The sequence below is a fragment of the Thamnophis elegans genome, chromosome 1, assembly GCF_009769535.1.
Source record: "Thamnophis elegans isolate rThaEle1 chromosome 1, rThaEle1.pri, whole genome shotgun sequence".
Taxonomy (NCBI): Eukaryota; Metazoa; Chordata; class Lepidosauria; order Squamata; family Colubridae; genus Thamnophis; species Thamnophis elegans.
Window position 1 is genome coordinate 169,648,249 of NC_045541.1, and position 19,166 is coordinate 169,667,414.

At 44.7% G+C, this 19,166-nt stretch overlaps 1 protein-coding gene across 1 annotated transcript in view; it reads left to right on the top strand.

Annotated features, from left to right (window-relative positions):
• Positions 1–18,693, top strand: part of ATP8B3 (ATPase phospholipid transporting 8B3) — an 86,347-nt gene extending 67,654 nt beyond the window's left edge. The window contains exons 22-27 of the mRNA XM_032214210.1: positions 2,105–2,328; positions 6,983–7,066; positions 12,291–12,530; positions 15,412–15,550; positions 16,733–16,863; positions 18,406–18,693. Coding sequence (XP_032070101.1) covers positions 2,105–2,328; positions 6,983–7,066; positions 12,291–12,530; positions 15,412–15,550; positions 16,733–16,863; positions 18,406–18,693 — 1,106 coding nt within the window. The remainder of the gene's footprint in view (positions 1–2,104; positions 2,329–6,982; positions 7,067–12,290; positions 12,531–15,411; positions 15,551–16,732; positions 16,864–18,405) is intronic.
• The last annotated feature ends 473 nt before the right edge of the window (positions 18,694–19,166 follow it).

A 19,166-nucleotide genomic window follows, 5' to 3' on the forward strand; every position in this document is an offset into this window, starting at 1 on the left:
TGGTTTTCCACTCCTTTGGGCCTCTTTCTGGGAACTAAAGCTGGGGTGATTCGCAAACAAGACTTGCAGTCCCCTGCAAGGATCCCTCCTTCCTTCCGCGTCTCAGTCAGAAACTGAGCTTTTTATTAAGCCACAAATTGGAATACTTGGAATACTGCATTCAGTTTTGGTTGCCACGATGTAAAAAAAGATGTGGAGACTATAGAAAGAGTGCAGAGAAGAGCAAAAAAAGTGATTAGGGGACTGGAGACTAAAACATATGAAGAACAGTTGCAGGAACTGGGTATGTCTAGTTTAATAGAAAGAAGGACTAGGGGAGACATGATAGCAGTCTTCCAATATCTCAGGGGTTGCCACAAAGAAGAGGGAGTCAAACTATTCTCCAAGGCACCTGAGGGTAGAACAAGAAGCAATGGATGGAAACTAATCAAGGAGAGAAGCAACTTAGAACTGAGGAGAAATTTCCTGACAGTTAGAACAATTAATCAGTGGAACAGCTTGCCTCCAGAAATTTTGAATTCTCCAACACTGGAAGTCTTAAGGAAGATGTTGGATAGCCATTTGTCTGAAGCGGTATAGGCAGGGGGTTGGACTAGAAGACCTCCAAGGTCCCTTCCAACTCTGCTCTTGTATTGTTTGGTTTTGGTTTTGGTTTTATTATTATTTATAGGCCGCCCTTTTCCCTGAGGGGACTCAGGGCAGCTTACAAAATATAGGGAAGGGGATACAAAACAGTAAACATAAAACAATACATAAGTAAAAATAATACACAACATTCATTCATCATTCGGGTGGGGACAGATTACGATCTTTATCCCCAGGCCTGACGGGATAGCCAGGTCTTGAGGGCTGTGCGGAAGGTCTAATTGTATTGTATTGTTTAATGTTTAATGAAAAGAGGGACTAGGGGTGACTTGATAGCAGTCTTCCAATATTGAAAGGTCAAACACATCCCTGATGCAGCCCTCAATGAAATTGAGTTTGACACCCCTGATTTAAGGGACTGCCAAAAGAAGAGGGGTGGGTCAATCTATTCTCCAAAGCACCTGAGGGAAGGACAAGAAGCAATGGATGGAAACTAATCCAGGAGAGAACCAAGCTAGAACGAAGGAGAAATTTCCTGACAGTTAGAACAATTGATTAGTGTAGCAGCTTGCCTCCAGAAGTGAATGCGCCAACACTGGAAGTTTTAAAGAGATTGGATTAATGGTATAGGACCAGGATGGTGAACCTATGGTATGCGTGAGCCATTTGTCAGGGCATGCGAGGCGTTGCCCTGTCAGCTGGCCAGCACGCAAGTGCCTTCTGGCCAGCTGACTTCAGCCTTTTTTTGAGGCCATTTTTCAACCTCCCAAGACTCCAGAGGCTTTATAGGAGCCTGGGGAGGAAGAAAACAGCCTTCCCTGACCCCCTCCTGAGACCCTTTAGGAGCTTCCCTGAAGCTTCTGGAGCGCAAAAAAACAGCCCTACAGGCAAACTGGAAGTTTGGGAACAGACTTCCGGTTTGCTCGTAGGGCCGCTTTTAGTCCTCCGGAACCTTCAGGGACCTTCAGGAGGCTTCCCTGAAGGTTCCGGAGGATGAAAAACGACCCTATGAGCAAACCGATCACCTCCGGGTTGCCTGTAAGGTCCCTGAATGCTCTGGAGGGCTAAAACCAGCCCTATGAACAAACCGGAAGTTCGTTCCTGAACTTCCAGTTTGCCTGTAGGACTGGTTTTTTGAGCTCCAGAGGCTTCAGGGAAGCTCCTGATGCCTCCGGGGGGGGGCTGTTTTTGCCCTCCCCAAGCTCCTATAAAGCCACTGGAGCCTGGGGAGGGTGAAAAAATATGCAAAAAATGGGGGGGGGGAGTGCTGGTCATGCACGCTGGTGTTGCGCAATGCATTATGGGTGTGGCACGCCTGCGTGTGACACCCCTGCGCTCCCCCTTCTTTTGGCAAGTGAGCCAAAAAAGGTTTGTCATTACTAATATAGGACTTCCTGCCTGAGCAGGAGGTTGGACTAGGTGGCCTCCAAGGTCCCTTCCAACTCTGTTATTCTGTTAAATTGCCGAAGTCAGAAGTGGAATGCGGTCTGACATTAGCCCTTCCTTGTGTTCTCTCCAGCTGCAGACATAGGGGTTGGAATCAGCGGGCAAGAAGGCATGCAAGCGGTGCAGTGCAGTGATTATGCGTTGGCTCAGTTCCGCTACCTTCAGAGGCTTCTCTTCGTCCATGGCAAGTGGTCCTACATCCGGATCTGTAAATTTCTCCGCTACTTCTTCTTCAAGACATTTGCTGGCATGATGGTGCAAATCTGGTTTGCTTTTTATACAGGATTCACAGCACAGGTGAGTGTTAATTCCCCTACCCCACCCTAAACTCCTGATTCCGATCTTTTCAGTTGGCCTTTCATTTCTCGTATGATGTTGGAAAGCTCCCAGCCAGACATGGAGGAGGAGGTGTCAAGCAAGGAAGTAGTCTTGAATCCTTATGTGGCCACAAGAAGCATAACCCTGACACCCCACCCCTTTAAGTTAAATGAAACCTTATCAGTGTCAAGTTTCCATAACTGATTCATAATAATTGTTTGTTTTAATACGAAAAACAGTGATTTATTGATAGCTTCATTAGGCAAGATTTATTCGCAGCCAAATCTTTGCTCTGTTTATCTGCTTCTGAACTTTACCCTTGTTCCTCCCCTCCCCTCAGTCTGTATCATAAATCACATTACCCAGTAGATACACCCCTCCCAGCCGGCAGCAGTAATCTGAGATTCCAGATTCCAGCCGAGCGGTATGCATGGTATTTACTCCCACTCATTCTGTTCCCATGACAACAAGGAGAGTTGACAATCAGTTTGTTCCCAAGGAAAAACAAGAAGCCTGGGGAGATTCTTGTAATATAGGTAGAACACAATAAAGTTGTTGACTTGAACCTTTCATGAGTGGATCTGGTTGTTTGTTTGTGCCAGACATGTTCATAGCATTTTTCTGGTCTACTAAATTTTGTCACATTGTCGAAGAAGGAAGTAAGATTTCTCTGGAATGTTCTGTTCTTGACAAACCCATGTTGGCTTCTAGTTATGACTTTGTTTGTCTTTAGGTGTTCGGAGATTTATTGCTTAATTATCTTTTCCAGAATCTTCCCAGGTATTGACGTCAGGCTGATAGCTCTGTAGTCCCCCCCCCCTTTTTTCCCCTGAAGGTGGGAACTACTGTATTTTTTGGTGTATAAGATGCACTTTTTTCCCTCCAAAAAGAGACTGAAAATCTGGGTGTATCTTATACACTGAATACAGCATTTTTTGCCTCCCAAAACTCCACCCCCTTCACCAAAATGGCCGTGCATAACTTTTAGGAGCCCTGCAGAATGCTCCTGGGGACTGGGGAGGGCAGAAATGAGCGAAAAATGGGCCATTTTTTTGCTCAATTTTGCCCCCACCCCACCCCACCAGGAGTACCCTGCAAGGCTCCTAAAAATTATGCATGCCCTTTTTTTGACAAAAATTTTTTTTGCCATTTTTGCAAAAAAAAAAAAAAAAAAAGACCGTTTTTGCTCGTTTTTGGGGCCCTCCACCCCTCCAGGAGCACCCTACAAGCCTCCGAAAGGCTATTCATGCCCTTTTTTTGAAAAAGGTTCAGAACCTTGGGGTGTAATCCATCTGATCCTGACAACAGAATAGAATAGAATAGAATAGAATAGAATAGAATAGAATAGAATAGAATAGAATAGAATAGAATTCTTTATTGGCCAAGTGTGATTGAACACACAAGAAAGCTGTCTTTGATGCATATGCTCTCAGTCTACAAAAAAAGACAATATACATTCATCACAAATCATAAAGTACAACACTTAATGATAGTCATATGGTACAAATAAGCAATCAGGAAACAATATCAATATAAATTATAAGGATACAAGCAACAAAGTTACAGTCCTGCAGTCATAAGTGGGAGGAGACGGGTGGAGACGGGTGATAAGAACGATAAGAAGACTAATAGTAATAGTTCGACAGTGTTGAGGGAATTATTTCTTTAGCAGAGTGAGGGCGTTCGGGGAAAAACTGTTCTTGCGTCTAGTTGTCTTGGTGTGCAGTGCTCTAGTGTGTCGTTTTGAGGGTAGGAGTTGAAACAATTTATGTCCAGTATGTGAGGGGTCTGTAAATATTTTCAATATTTGACTCATGCAGTATACAGGTCCTTAATGGAAGGCAGGTTGGTAGTAATTGTTTTTTCTGCAGTTCCAATTATCCTGACATGATAAGATTCTCGGCATAAATTTCTTCTGAACTCACCCCATGGCCTTAAAACAGCTATGATACAGAACAGCCGATGTATTTTACCTTTGTGTGGTGGAATGTAGTCTGGATCCCCAGGAGGAGGGGGCTGCATTCCAGAGGGCAAAGAGCAGCAAGGCTTAGATAGTAGTTATTTTAATTTGGCAAACTGTCTATTAGAAGAGGAACAATAAAGGAAACTACTCAGAAGTAATTCCATGTTTATTTCTTGGTTCTTGGGACCTGACACTGTGCATGCTTATATCAGTCAGTTGCTATTATAAATAACTGTACTATTAAGAGCCATGGTGGTGCAGTGGTTAGAGTGCAGTACTGCAGGCTACTTCTGCTGATCGCCGGCTGCCTGCAAGTTGGCAGTTTGAATCTCACCAGGCTCAAGGTTGACTCAGCCTTCCATCCTTCCAAGGTGGACAAAATGAGGACCAGAGGTGGTATTCAGCAGGTTCTGAGCAATTCTGGAGAACCGGTAGTGGAAATTTTGAGTAGTTCGGAGAACTGGTAAATACCACCTCTGACTGGCCCCACCCCCATCTATTCTCTGCCTCCCAAGACCCAGCTGATTGGGAGGGAATGGGGATTTTGCAGTAACCTTCCCCTGCCATGCCCACCAAGCCATGCCACACCCACCAAGCTACACCCATAGAACCAGTAGTAAAGTTTTTGAAACCCACCACTGATGAGGACCCAGATTGTTGGAGTCAAAAGGCTGACTCTGTAAACCGCTTAGAGAAGGCTGTAAAAACACTATGAAGTGGTATATAAGTCTAAGTGCTATTGCTATTTTGTGGAAAGGGCGAGGAAGATGCACAGTTAAACAGAAGGAAGGAAACATTGTGGCATTTATGCACACAGGGCATTGTGCATATTGTACTGAAGGATTAGCTGCATTGGAGAGTGAGGCTGTGCAAAGCATTTAAAGGCACATTGCAAAGAGTGCCAGCATAAACACAGCTTCCTCCTCCTTGATGCCCGGAGGCAACCGTGTTTTGCAGAAGGCTTGGCGGGGCTCCTGGCAGGATTCTTTTCAGGTTATGCAGAGGGAAACATAGCTACATCTTCACTAGTAGCAGGATTATTGCTGGCGCTTGCACACACCTGCTGAGACAAAGCCCTCGCCTTGATTAGTTGGCCAAGAAAATCAACATACGGAATCTGTTTATCCTGTAATTTGTAGATGGACTAGTAGTGATTATTCACAAAGACGGTGGGCTTTCTTGGGAATAATTGGTCCTCCCTGGCATATTACCTTCCTAGAAAAGCCATCCAGCTTTAGGAATTGGTGTGAATATTATGCAAAAAGTGTGTTTTTCACGCTCTCCTTCCTTCCACAGATACCTCCCCACCAGGGTGCGTTGCAGCCGGCATTACTGCCAGTTCGCAACCCATGCGCAAGCCAGACATGCCAGACGCACACTGTGCATGTGTGCACTATTCTTGCGCAGAACAATTTACAGTGAACTGCGCATGCACAGTCACTGAAATTCAAAATGGCAGCGGCCAAGCGGCAGCGAGGGTGCTAGTTCAGGGGTGTGGCAGGCCTGAGTCACTGTTGGTTCTGCGACCTAAGCCTGAATTCCACTACCGGTTCGGCTGAACCGGGCCGAACCGGCAGCAACCCACCACTGCTCCCCACAATCTAACAGACCCTTTGCGTTTGTTAAGCATACATTAATAATCCAGTGCAAACAGCCCCAGTTTCGTTAAAGAGAACCAGCAAGAGCTCCTAAAAATAAAACATCCACTGGTGATGTATGATGTCCACTCCTTCATTTAAGCCCTCCAAGATAATTCACATTTTAGCTCCTTCAAGCACAATTTCCACAGGGAGACTCTTCCATAAGATAAACACAGCAATTGAACAGCTGCCTCTCAAGTTCACAAAAAAACTGGAAACACTCAGCAATTTGTCTCAGGATGCAGATCCATTCCAGCTCAGAGAGGCATTTCTTGAAATCAAGGCCCTTCGGCTTGGTTTTCCCATTTATATCTTTGGCCATATCAAGTAGTCCAATTCAACCGGTTCTCATTGGTTTGTGCAAACTGATTGTTAAACCCCACCGCCTCCCCCGCTATCAAAGTGGATCCTGGGCGCTGCACTGCAATAGAGAAATGGGCAATGGAGCAGCCAGAGGGAACCCTAACCCTCCTTCCCTCGTGCCGGCTGCTCCGTTGCCTGTTTCTCTATTGCAGCGCAACACTTAGTGATAGTCATAGGTTACTAATAAGCAATCAAATCATACTAGGAAACAAATAAAAACAATATGAATTGTAAAGATACAAGCAACATGGTTATGGTCATAAATGGGAGGAGATAGGTACTAGGAAGGATGCGAAGAATAATAGTAATACAGTCTTAGTAGATAATTTGACAATGTTGAGGAATTAGTTGTTTAGCAGAGTGATGTCATTCGGGGAAAGACTGTCCTTGTGTCTAGTTGTGCAGTGTCTTATAGCGTCGTTTTGAGGGTAGAGGTTGAAACAATTTATGCCCAGGATGTGAGGAGTCTGTACAGAAGAAGAGCAAAATGCAAATCAACTGGTTCACTTTAGAAGCATCATCATAGCTGTTTTCAGATTTTAAAGAACTTTTTCTGTTCTGTTTCTGGATAATATGCTGAGGAAGAAAATGATAGTCCTGGTCATGGAGTTCAAGGTGTCTCTCTAACCTTTTCTTTCTTTTTTTTCTTTCTTCTCTTTCCATTCAGCCTTTGCTGGAGGGCTGGTTCCTCGCCCTTTATAATGTCGTCTACACATCGTTCCCAGTCCTGTGTTTGGGCTTGTTTGAACAGGTAAGTAACTTTGCATTGTGCAATGTTTTACACTGAATCATTTTAATTGTAAGTTAAATCAATGGCCACTGCTATGTTCGTAAATATCCTTTACCTAAACACCTCCCTAATGCAAAAGAGGGAGGGAGGGAGAGAGAAAGAGAGAAAGAAAGCGAGAGAGGTGCAGCCCTGATTTAAAGACAACCACTTAGATAGAACCTCAAATTGCCCAGTGTTTTCGATGTCTCCGGTGGGAAACCTAGAAGAATGAAATATTTTGAGGAATATTTTAAAAGGCAGATTATTATATTTCCTAAAGAGAGAAAGTCTTGGAAAGTCTTAAAGTTTAAATCTTAAACACAAGACCTACCACAAGACCCATCACAAGACTCACTAATGACTCACAGCTGACTCATCACAAGACCCGTCACCCCAGCTCCACTCTAATTCGCATGTTCGGACGCCTCCCACTGGTCAGCTGATTTTCGGGTCTCTGCCACGCATGCGCACAGCGGGCAGGGGGAGCGCAGGGGGAGCAACGACCCCCACACCCTGTTTTTGGTTCCAGAAGGCTGCAGGGATGCCTTGCTAGGCCCAAAATGGGGCATGGGGGGGGGGTGCGGCGCGACACCCTGCGGCCTGTTTATGGTCCAAGGAGGCTGCAGGGAGGCCTGCTAGCCCAAAATGGAGCAGGGGGGGGGGGTTGTACATGCAAGCACGAGGAGAGAGAGTGGGGGTCATGTGAGCATGCACAGGGGGTTGGGGTGCATGGTGTGTGTTTGTGTTGCGTGCACATTACATTATGGGTGAGGGCATGCGACACGCAACGACAAAAAGATTAATCATCAATGCAACACTGACATCCCCTAAACTCCATTGAAGATGTTATCTAGCCTAGTAATGAAATCTTCGGAAACCAACCAACAAGCTTGGAGAATGAATCTTCACCCTAATTTTACAGTAGCCAAGGTTGCACACACCCTCCCTACAGTATCTTTTAGCCCAGGGGTCAGCAAACTACGGCTCTGGAGCTGCATGTGGCTGTTTCCTCCCTCTGCTGCGGCTCCGTCACCGGTCAGCACCACAATTTTGAGAGGAGCTTCGGGGGGGGGGGGGGGGAGAGAAGCACAGTGCGCCAGGAGAAGACTCTATGGCAAGGGGAGGGTTTTCCAGTTATCTCCACAATTGATAGGACTTTCGGTTATGACAGGTAGAGGAAAAAGGACACCGCGGTAGGAGGAGACTCTATGGTGGGGGAACTGAACTTCTGGTCAGCTCCAGAATTGAACAGGGGGCTTCCGGTTAGGAACTTTGTGGCTCCCGGTGTTTTCTTTTCTGTGGGAAACGGATCCAAATGGCTCTTTGAGTGTTTACGGTTGCCGACCCCTGTCTTAGCCCAACCAACCCAAGAGGTTTGCTGTGTAACCATGAGTGTGGTCTGAAAAATTTAACAAATTTAGCAAACCAGTAGAAAAGGGGAAAAGACAAACTGAAATGTTAAAGTTTTATGTTAAGAAAAACCCAAACTTGGGACATGTTATGAAACTTATTAGTAGGATTATAATCCAAAACTCAGATTCATATTGATTTAAATTCTAGATAAATTTAAAAACACAACACAACATGAAGTTAGCTTTTACTCCCATAGCTTAAGTTGTCAAACTTCTGCGGGAGAAATAAATAAAAGATAGCAAAAACCACATTGGTGTATTTTGCAAGTTTGCAAGTTTGCAAGTTTAATAACATTTATATGCCGCCCAAACCCGTAGGACTCCGGGAGGCTTACAGTACAGAAATAAATAAATAAAAAAATAGAGAGAAAGAAAAGATAGATTTAAAATACAACACACCATGCATTCCGTTCTAAATGGGGCTGGACCGTATTTTGGGGTCAACAGCCCCAGGCCTGTCAGAACAGCCAGGTTTTAATGGCTTTCTGGAAGGCCGAGAGAGTGGGGTATAGAAGGTATAACTATATTTTTATTAAGCACTATTTGCCTTTCAGCAAAGTGCAATGATACTACTTTGACAACATAAGGATAGATGCTGTTATTTCAAGAGTTAAAATTGAGAAGAAGTACAGAATGGCCTAATGGTTGCAGGCATTACTTAACATTTTGAGGAAATCCCAAATTGCATAGGGCTATTTCCCCATCCCCCACCCCCTTCTTCTTTCTCGGGTAATTGGGTGAAGGGTTTTTTGTTTTTAAAACTATAGCAAACCTCTTGTAGGTTTTCCAATATAGTTTTCATGCATTTTCCACCCCAAAATGGGGAGAATTGTGACGTTAATTCTCTTTCAGAGTCTCAGGGAATGAGTCTGGCTGTAGAGCTGTGAGTTACAGCATCCATCTTGGAAATAGAGAATCCGTAGATCAGATTTTTGCCTTCTGAACCTGACATCACCAGCAGGGGGCAGCAGTATCCCTTTTGTGATAGGACATTGTCCCATGTTCTTTTACTAAGGCATAGATGGGAAATAGTTGTTTATTATCCCCCCCCCCCTTTATAAATAAGAAAGCAAACATGCGTAATATTCCTTCCTCTTATTTTCCCCCATCGCAATCACCCTGTGAGATAAGTTGGGGTGAGAGAGAATGACTGGGCCAAAATCATCCACCCAGCCTTCATGCCTAAGGCGGGACTAGAACCAAGGGTAGGAATCAGCCAGTTTGGACCGGTTCGGATGATCAGCTGAGAGCGAATCAGTTCGCTCCGACGATCAGGTTGGCCCACTGGCCTGCCCTTGCGCTTTACTTACCTATATCCTCTCAGCTGATTAGGTTGTTAAACCAGCAGGATCCCACCACTGATTAGAACTCACAGTCTCTTGGTTTCTAGCCTGGTGCCTTAACTGCCAAATCAAACTGGCGCTACTTTAGTTTGCAGATGACACCAAGCTGGCAGGAATAGCCAACACTCCAGAAGACAGGCTTAAGATACAGAAGGATCTTGACAAACTTGAACATTGGGCACTATCTAATAAAATGAAATTCAATGGTGAAAAGAGGAAGGTTCAACATTTAGGCAAGAAAAACAAAATGCACAGGTACAGTATAGGTGGTACCTTGCTCAATAGTAGTAACTGTGAGAGGGATCTTGGAGTCCCAGTGGACAACCATTTAAATATGAGCCAGCCGTGTGCAGCAGCTGCCAAAAAAGCCAACACAGTTCTAGGCTACATAAACAGAGGGATAGAATCAAGATCACGTGAAGTGTTAAATACCACTTTATAATGCCTTGGTAAGGCCACACTTGGAATACGGCATTCAGTTTTGGTCGCCACGATGGGGAGACTCTAGAAAGAGTGCAGAGAAGAGCAACAAAGATGATTAGGGGACTGGAGGCTAAAACATATGAAGAACGGTTGCAGGAACTGGGTATGTCTAGTTTAATGAAAAGAAGGACTAGTGGAGACATGATAGCAGTGTTCCAATATCTCAGGGGTTGCCACAAAGAAGAGGGAGTCAAACTATTCTCCAAGGCACCTGAGGGTAGAACAAGAAGCAATGGGTGGAAACTAATCAAGGAGAGAAGCAACTTAGAACTGAGGAGAAATTTCCTGACAGTTAGAACAATTAATCAGTGGAACAGCTTGTCTCCAAAAGTTGTGAATGCTCCCAACACTGGAAGTCTTTAAGAAGATGTTGGATAGCCATTTGTCTGAAACGGTATAGGGTTTCCTGCTTAGGCAGGGGGTTGGACTAGAAGACCTCCAAGGTCCCTTCCAACTCTGCTATTGTATTGTAGTTTATGTCCAACAATTGCCTTTTTTGAGCAATATTTTTAGTGGTTGAGTATAAAGGTGCAGCAATCTGTTGATGATGTCATTGGAGAAGCAGTGACGAATTCTTACTTTTTTCTGCCACTGCTGTGGAGGTTGTGGGCCAAAGTAAAGTTAAGGGTTAAGCTTATCAGTGTTTCTACACATCTGGTTTTTTTTATTGTCTTTTTTTATTTGTCATTTTATTTTTGCAAAAACTAGAAACCACCTGTTTGCTACCCAGGTTCAGCGGGTCACATGTGGAGTGTTTTGGGAACCAATAAAAAGGAACAGGAGGGGGGGGGGTTATTAAATTGCACCCCTGTTTTAGAGTACAGGTAGTTCTTGACTTACAAAAGTTTGTTTAGAGATGGTTCAAAGTTATATGAACCATGGGAGCCGAGGTGGTGCAGTGGTTAGGGTGCAGTACTGAAGGCCACTACAGCTGACTGTTATCTGCAGTTCAGCGGTTCTAATCTCACCGGCTCAAGTTTAACTCAGCCTTCCATCCTTCCAAGGTAGGTGAAATGAGGACCCAGACTGTGGGGGCGATATGCTGACTCTGTAAACCGCTTAGAGAGGGCTGAAAGCCCTATGAAGCGGTATATAAGTCTAACTGCTATTGCTATTGCTATTATATGGCACTGAAATAAGTGACTTAAGACATTTTTCACACTTACAACCATTGCTGAATCCCCATGGTTACATGATCAAAATTCAGATGCTTGGCAATGGACTCATTTATGACGGTTGCAGTAACCCAGGGTCACGTGATCACTTTTTTGTGACCTTCTGACAAGCGAAGGCAATGGGAAAGCCAAATTCATTTAAAAACTTCAGTGCTTCACTTAACAATTGTGGCAACAAAGATTATAAAAAGGGGCAAAAATCCTTTAAAACTGTCTTGCTTTGTGACAGAAAGTTTGGGCTCAATTGTGGTCATAAGTTGAGGACTACCTGTAATCTTATCCAGTGTGACTCCCTCCAGATGTCAACTCTGAAGGTGAGCTGCCTGAAGCCATCTTTTCTTGCCTCATAGTTGCCATGAACTTTGAAAGGGGGAAGAGAAGGGGGAAGCAGATAGACCGGCTACCAGTCAAAACAAAAAGTTTTCTTGTGAGAATCAAGGTCATCCCAGCAGATGGCAAGGGAAGGAGGGGAGTGACCAAGCAGCCTCCCAGCTACCTTCATTAGACAATGTGAATGGGGACACCTGGGGAGGGAAATATTTGCTCTTTTAATTAGGGGGGAAACCGCTGGAATCTTTCGAGTTGATTTTCACTACCTGTGCCAATAGGATGTGTCCAATACACATGTTCTTTGAGGTATCTAACCTGCCTTGGAGTTCTGCTTTTAGTGGATGCGTTACTCGGAACCTTGACACCAGATATGTTTAATCTGCAACTGCCAGCAGTCAGTTCTACTGTTCCAAGCAGCCTTTTCCCTCGTTCCTAGATTGCCTTCGCTCTTTTTTCCCATTAGGATGTGAATGCCAAGAAAAGTCTGCAGTTCCCTGAGCTGTACAAGGCAGGTCAAAAAGACCTCTTCTTCAATTTCTGGATATTCTTCGTGTCGTTCATCCATGGATCCTTTGTCTCTTTGGCCAACTTCTACATCACCATGTGGGCTATGGGGGACAGATCGGGCGTCCGGGTGACGGGTGATTATCAGTCCTATGGTATGGTTGTTGCAACCTCCGCCATCTTGACAGTCCTGACTGAGGTGAGTAACTTTGTGCAGTGGTGGGGAGGTTGAGTGTGATGGAATTTCTCCATGAATTCCTCTGGGAGTAGATTGAGGAGCAAATGCCTCCAACAACATCCCTAAAGATACTGGCCAGAGATAGTCCCAGAGTTGGCACAAAATAAAACGAATAAAGAGCTGGTTCAGGATTGCGCAGGGTCATTCCAGGAAGTGCTGAGAAAGGGAAGAAACCCTTCTAGAAAGATCCTGTCTCTGCTATAAGCACAACACGTCAGGGTGCTTTTTTTAATATAAATTTAAGAAAGCTTTGGAGAATAGCTTGACTCTCTCTTCTTTGTGGCAGCCACCGAGATATCAGAACTCTGCTATCATGTCACCCCTAGTTCTTCTTTTCATTAAACTAGACATACCCAGTTCCTGCAACCGTTCTTCATATGTCTTAGCCAGTGGTGGGTTTCAAAAATTTTTGGAGCCTCTTCTGTAGGTGTGGCCTGCTTTCCGGGTCCACTGGTGGAACCTCTTCTAACTGGTTCGGTAGATTTGACGAACCGGTTCTACCGAATAGGTGCGAACTGGTAGGAACCCACCTCTGGTCTTAGCCTCCAGTCCCCTAATCATCCTTATTCTCTGCCCTCTTTCTAGAGCAGTGATGGGTAACCTTTTTATTGTCGCGTGCCAAAAGCAAGGGCACACGTATGCAGCAGCGCACATATGCACACCCATAATGCAATGCATGTGACCCCCTGCATGCGCTCCACCCCCTGTGCATGTGGCCATGACCCCCGTGCTCTCCTGCCCCCCCACCATGCATGTGCAACCCCGCGCATGTGCCCCGCCCCATAAATGCGCGGCAGAGACCTAAAAAGCAGCTGGCTGGTGGGAGGCACGCACAGGTTTGCCATCGCGGTTCTAGAGTCTCGACATCTTTTTTTATATTGTCGGGACCAAAATTGGATGCAGTAACTATGCATCCAGTTTTGGTTACCACAATATCAACTGTGGCTCAATTGTATGTCAGGTTCCGAAGGGTTAATGAAACCAGCCAAACACGGAAACGGTATGTAAATGCAGTTTGTATCCTTCCTTCGGCACGAACTGACCAACAAAGCACTAAGGCAATGAATAAATTGTCAGAGCTGCCACCCTGTGCTTCCCACCATGTTTTATAGCTACATTGGTAATTAAGATAAACCGCACCCCGTACGTGCACACACCGATCCCCTCGTGACCCAGAGCGAAAACCACCCGGCAATTAATCATGGATTGTTAGCAGGAGTTTCTTCTGCTTGTGTAGGTGGGACGGTGAGTCTTGGCAGCTGCCCAGTCTTCTCCCCTGAATGGCAGCTCCAGGTCTCTGGGCTGGCTGGAGCTGACGTTATAAGTCAAGGACTACCTGTAGCGGGGAAAAATGCACTTTGATACCACCACTGTTGTGGACAGGTTCTAAGAGACAGAGTCCTACTCACCTCCCATCTGTTTCTGTTCATTTTCGGGGCCGGTGGGGTGGGGAGAGAAATTTACCAAAACAGTTATAGAGACGGAGAATTCAGGAAGATCCTTTTTCTTTTTACAGAGTCTCTCCAAAACTTTCTCTTGATCTCAGAACTGTTAAGCAGTTCCCATGAATGCATAACCTGAATGAAATGAGTTTGACCCTCTGCTTGACTGGGTTTATTTGATCCCCCCTCAGGATTAGTTTACTACCTCAATTGACTCCATTTTAACCTCCCTTAACCCAGTTAAATGCATTATGGGAACAGGATCAGCATGTCTGATACCGTAGCATTTATTTTAAAGCAATCTAATGCAAAGTATAGTATATTTTTTATAGGAAATGAATGCAGTGGAAATGAGAGATATACAGTATGTCCATGTTTTGTAGCCACTCTTTCCATTCTCCTCCACTAGTTTCTTTCTTTCTTTCTTTCTTTCTTCTCTTTCTTTTTCTTTCTTTTTTTCTTTCTCTTTTTTCTTTCTTTCTCTTTCTTTCTTATTCTTTCTCTCTTTTTCTCTCTCTTTCTCTCTCTCTTTCTCTTTCTTTCTCTTTTTTCTATTTCTCTTTTTTCTTTCTCTTTCTTTCTTCTTTCTTATTCTTTCTTTCTCTTTCTTTCTCTTTCTTTCTTTTCTCTTCTTCCTTCTTTCTTTTTCCTCCCCTTTCTTTCTTTCTCCTTTCTTTCTCTCTCTCTTTTCTTTCTTTCTCCTTTCTTTCTCCCTCTCTTTCTCTCTCTCTTTTCTTTCTTTCTTTCTCTCTCTTTCTTTGTCTTTTTTCTTTCTTTCTTTCTTTCTTTCTTCTCTTTCTTTTTCTTTCTTTTTTTTCTTTCTGTTTTTCTTTCTTTCTCTTTCTCTTTCTTTCTCTTTTTTCTTTCTCTTTTTTCTTTCTCTTTCTTTCTTCTTTCTTTCTCTTTCTTTCTCTCTTTCTTTTTCTCTTTCTTTCTCTCTTTCTTTCTTTTTTCTTTCTTCTTTCTCTTTCTTCTCTTTTTTCTTTCTCTCTCTCTCTCTCTCTTTCTCTTTCTTTCTCTTTTCTCTTTCTCTTTCTTTCTCTCTCTTTTCTTTCTTTCTTTCTTTTTCTCTCTCTCTCTTTCTTTGTCTTTTTTCTTTCTTTCTCTCTCTCTTTCTTTCGTTCTCTTTTTCTTTCTGTCTTTCTCTCTTTCTTTCTCTCTCTCTCTTCCTTTCTTTCCTGCCTTTCTTATTTTACAAATAACTCAAAGCAGTGAACATATCCAACACACCTTCCTCTTCCTATTTTTTCCACAACAACAACCCTGTGAGATGGCTTGGGGTGAGAGAGGGTGATTGGCCCAGGTTTTGCCCTTCTTCTCCCCCCAAGTCTACCGTTTTTTTTTATCAGCACAATTCTGACAGTGTCTTCCACCCCCACCCACATTCCCTTCTTGCATAGATCATTCTGGAGTTGAAATTCTGGACCATCTTCTCTTTCCTGGCCATCTTGATCAGCCTCCTGCTTTATTGCTTTTTCACGTATGTCACTCAAAACTTCCAAGCCTACACAACTTCTCCCCAGATGTTCCCCTTTCCTGGTAAGTTAAGAGCTCCAGATGTAACTCTTTGGGATTTTCTCTTGCACGTGTGATGCTAAGCTGCAAGATTGATTGACTTCTGGGAGGGCTTGAGTCATACAGTATTAACAATCTGGTTCTAAGATGTTAAAAGAAAAGAGAATTGGGTTAATTGGATCCCTTATTATCCCTGGCATCTCATGCCTTAAAACCATAATATTCAACATCATGTTAAAAAGCGGTGGGAGAAACCTAAGGAGGGGATTGGTTGGTCCAAGAAGCCAGAAGAAGGTTTGGAGTATTTGTGGTCCAGTGGATTTAAAGCAGAAGTCTCCAACCTTGGCAACTTTAAGCCTGGCGGACTTCAACTCCCAGAATTTCCCAGGCAGAGATTCACTTAACAACTGTAGCAAGAAAGGTCATGAAATGAGGCAAATCTAACAAGCATTGTCTTGCTTGGCAATGGAAATTTTGGGCTCAATTATAGCAATAGCACTTATACTTATATACCGCTTCACAGTGCTTTACAGCCCTCTCTAAGCGGTTTATAGAGTCAGCCTATTTCCCCCAACAATTTGGGTCCTCATTTTACCCGCCTCAGAAAGACGGAAGGCTGAGTCAACCTTGAGCCTCATGAGATTTGAACTGCCAAATTGCAGACCACCATCAGTCAGCAGAAGTAGTCTGCATTCTAATTATGGTCATAAGTTGAGGACTACCTGTCAGAGTTTTGGCAGTGTGACTATTATTATGAGATAAACCCAGGAGCAAAACAGAGCACACAGCATACAGAGCCTTTAGACAATTAATAGTGGTTTATATATACATATATACAGACATACACATGGCAGATAAATCCCTTACCACTCAGCTATGGACACAAGGAGAGAAATGAGATACACAATGAGAGAAATACACCTTCTAATGGCCACATATATATAGACACCTCTTAAAAGGGTAACAGACTTGTGTGGATCACACCTGAGTCTTAAGTAGGCTATACCTATATTGCTGAATCATCCTCATTGCATCAGTTTACAGTTTACAGCTTACAACCTTACATCAGTTGGCAGCTATTAAATCCTCAGTACCTGACACTACTTGTTTATTTGTATGCACAGCATACTGTTATGCAAACTCAAGTGTAAGGTTTATCAAGTTGTGTGAATTGCCCTATTCAAAGAATCCTCCTTTCTCCTCCAGAGGCCACCAGGAATGCTCTGACTGACCCAACTGCTCTGCTTGTCATCTTGCTGTGTGTTGTGGTGAACACCATCCCCTCCCTTGCCATCCGTTTTGTGTACCATACCATCAGCCCTCCAACTATGTCAGAGGTGAGTCCTGCTTTCCCAGGGCAGCAAGCATCCATAGACAGCTTGATTGGTCGGGTTGCAAGGAATGGTGGAAGAAGAGTGACAGATGAATGACTTTGCCTTGATGAACTAGACAGGCTTTTAAATAATTAGCCTGTTGGATGAAGCTATTCTGGTTTGATTCTGATTCGGTGTATTATGTGAGTTGAGAAGCTAGATAATGTCAGTAACCGGTTAGAGACACAGTGCAAATCTAGCCTTGATTTCTCTGGATTTGGGGCAAAAGTTGACTATCATATTTTTCGGAGTGCATGCCAAAACCCATAATTTAATGCCCCCCGGTGTCATGCCCCTGTGTATGCGTGCATGACCCCGCTGCCCCGCGCATGCACGCATGGCTTTCTTGGAGTCTGGAGAGGGCGAAAATGGCCTCCCCTGCCGCCGCCCCGCCCCCCCGTGGCCCTTTGGAGGGTGGAAACAGCCCATTTTCTGACTTCCGGTGGGCCCGATACGTCTGTTTTTTGCTCTTCCCAGGCTCCAAAGGCTTTCTAGGAGCCTGGGGAGGGCGAAAAACAGCCTAACATGCAAACCGGAAGTTTGGCAACAGACTTCTGGGTTACCCATTTGGCCATTTTTCTCCCTCCTGAGGCTTCCGTTCCATTCCCGAACTTCCGGTTTGCACATTGGGAGGTTTTTCACCCTCCGGAGGCTTGAAGAGGCTTCCCTAAAGCATCCGGAGGGCGAAAAACAGCCCAATGCGCAAATTGAAAGTCCGTTCCCAAACTTGATTTTCGTGCGTGCTGGAGCTGACAGGGCAAAGTCTCGTGTGTCCTCAGAAATGGCTCTGCATGCCACCTATGGCACGCGTGCTATAGCTTCGCCATCACAATGCTAGGATAAATCTTTGGGCTCCCCCTAAAACCTGCTCATAACCTCATGGTAGAGAGAATGTGCTATTTAACCACAGCAAAATCTGCATTACCAGGAGGTATTAACACTTAGCAAGTGGACCCTCTCCAACTTGGAAATGTCTTGAGGGAGTGAGGAACTTCCTTGATGCCCAGATTTGAGGGCTTATGGCAGGGGTGGGTTTCAAAAATTTCTCTGCCTGGTTGCTGGGTGGGCGTGGCCCCGGTGGGCATGGCCTAGTCATCCTCCTACACCACACAGAGGCGCCTGTTTTCACCTTCCCCAGGCTCCAGAGACTTTCCTTGAGCCTCTGGAAGAGCGAAAACTGCCTCCCCCGGGCTCTGGAGGCGTTTCTGGCCTTCCAAAACTTCTGGAAGGTCCATTTTTCCACCTTCCTGAGCCTCCGCGCAAGCCATGCACTTACCTTGCATCCAAAACTGGCCACATCAAGACTCATGGGAGGGGAGGGGTGGGCATGGCCAGACAGGGGTGAGATTTGGAGGTTCTCTGAACCAGCCATAACATTAGCTATGGGTTCTCCCGAACTCCTGGCATATGGAAGCTATAGTTTATCCCAGAGGGAGGATTGCAGAATCAGGAAGGCTGGTACATAAGTTATATGCTGATTCATCTCCCTTCCTTCTTTCCTTTCAGATGTTTCAAGCCCGGGAGATGCAGAAGAAGCAATCGACGGTGGAGCTGACATCTCACAACAATAGGAATTCGCTCCTGAGACGTTCCAGCTACGCCTTTTCCCACAAGGAAGGATATGCCCACCTCATCGCTAAGGGAGCCAGTCTGCGGAGCAAGACTGTCCCTGTCCGCAGACAACTGAATGGCTTGTACAGCACCCACAGTCCTGGAAAAGACAACTCACTGCCAACAGAGATCAACACTGCCCCTAAAGAAGATTCTTTAGAGCAGAAGGTCCAGCTCGGTTGAAGGAGACAAAGCCAATTGCAGATAACAGGAAGGGCCATCGCTGGGCCTGTATTCTCTGTCCTGCACATTGTCCCTGAATGCCACAATGTCTTCCTGAAACTGAGGATTGCACTGGGCAGAAGCTTTCCATGGACAGCGTCTGTTTGTCATTCATGAAGTTCTGAGTTCGACCTGATTCAGACTTCATTGATCAGATCTTCTCATTCTTTTTTTTCCCTGCCATATTCTATTCTGTGCAATATTATTGTGAGTGATAATAACCCACCTTGACTAGGTTACATGGAGATGGTGGGCAGTCAGTGGGTACCAGTACTGGCCCATTGCCAACCTAACAAAACAGTGTTTGTTCTGGTTTTGAATCTGGAAAGCTTTGGAGATCTCAGCCGGAGGTTCTCGTCTCTAGGCAACCTTAAAAGCCTCTGAACTGGGCACGGCACTTCCTGGTAAAGGAGAAAATCCTTGCTTGCAGAAAG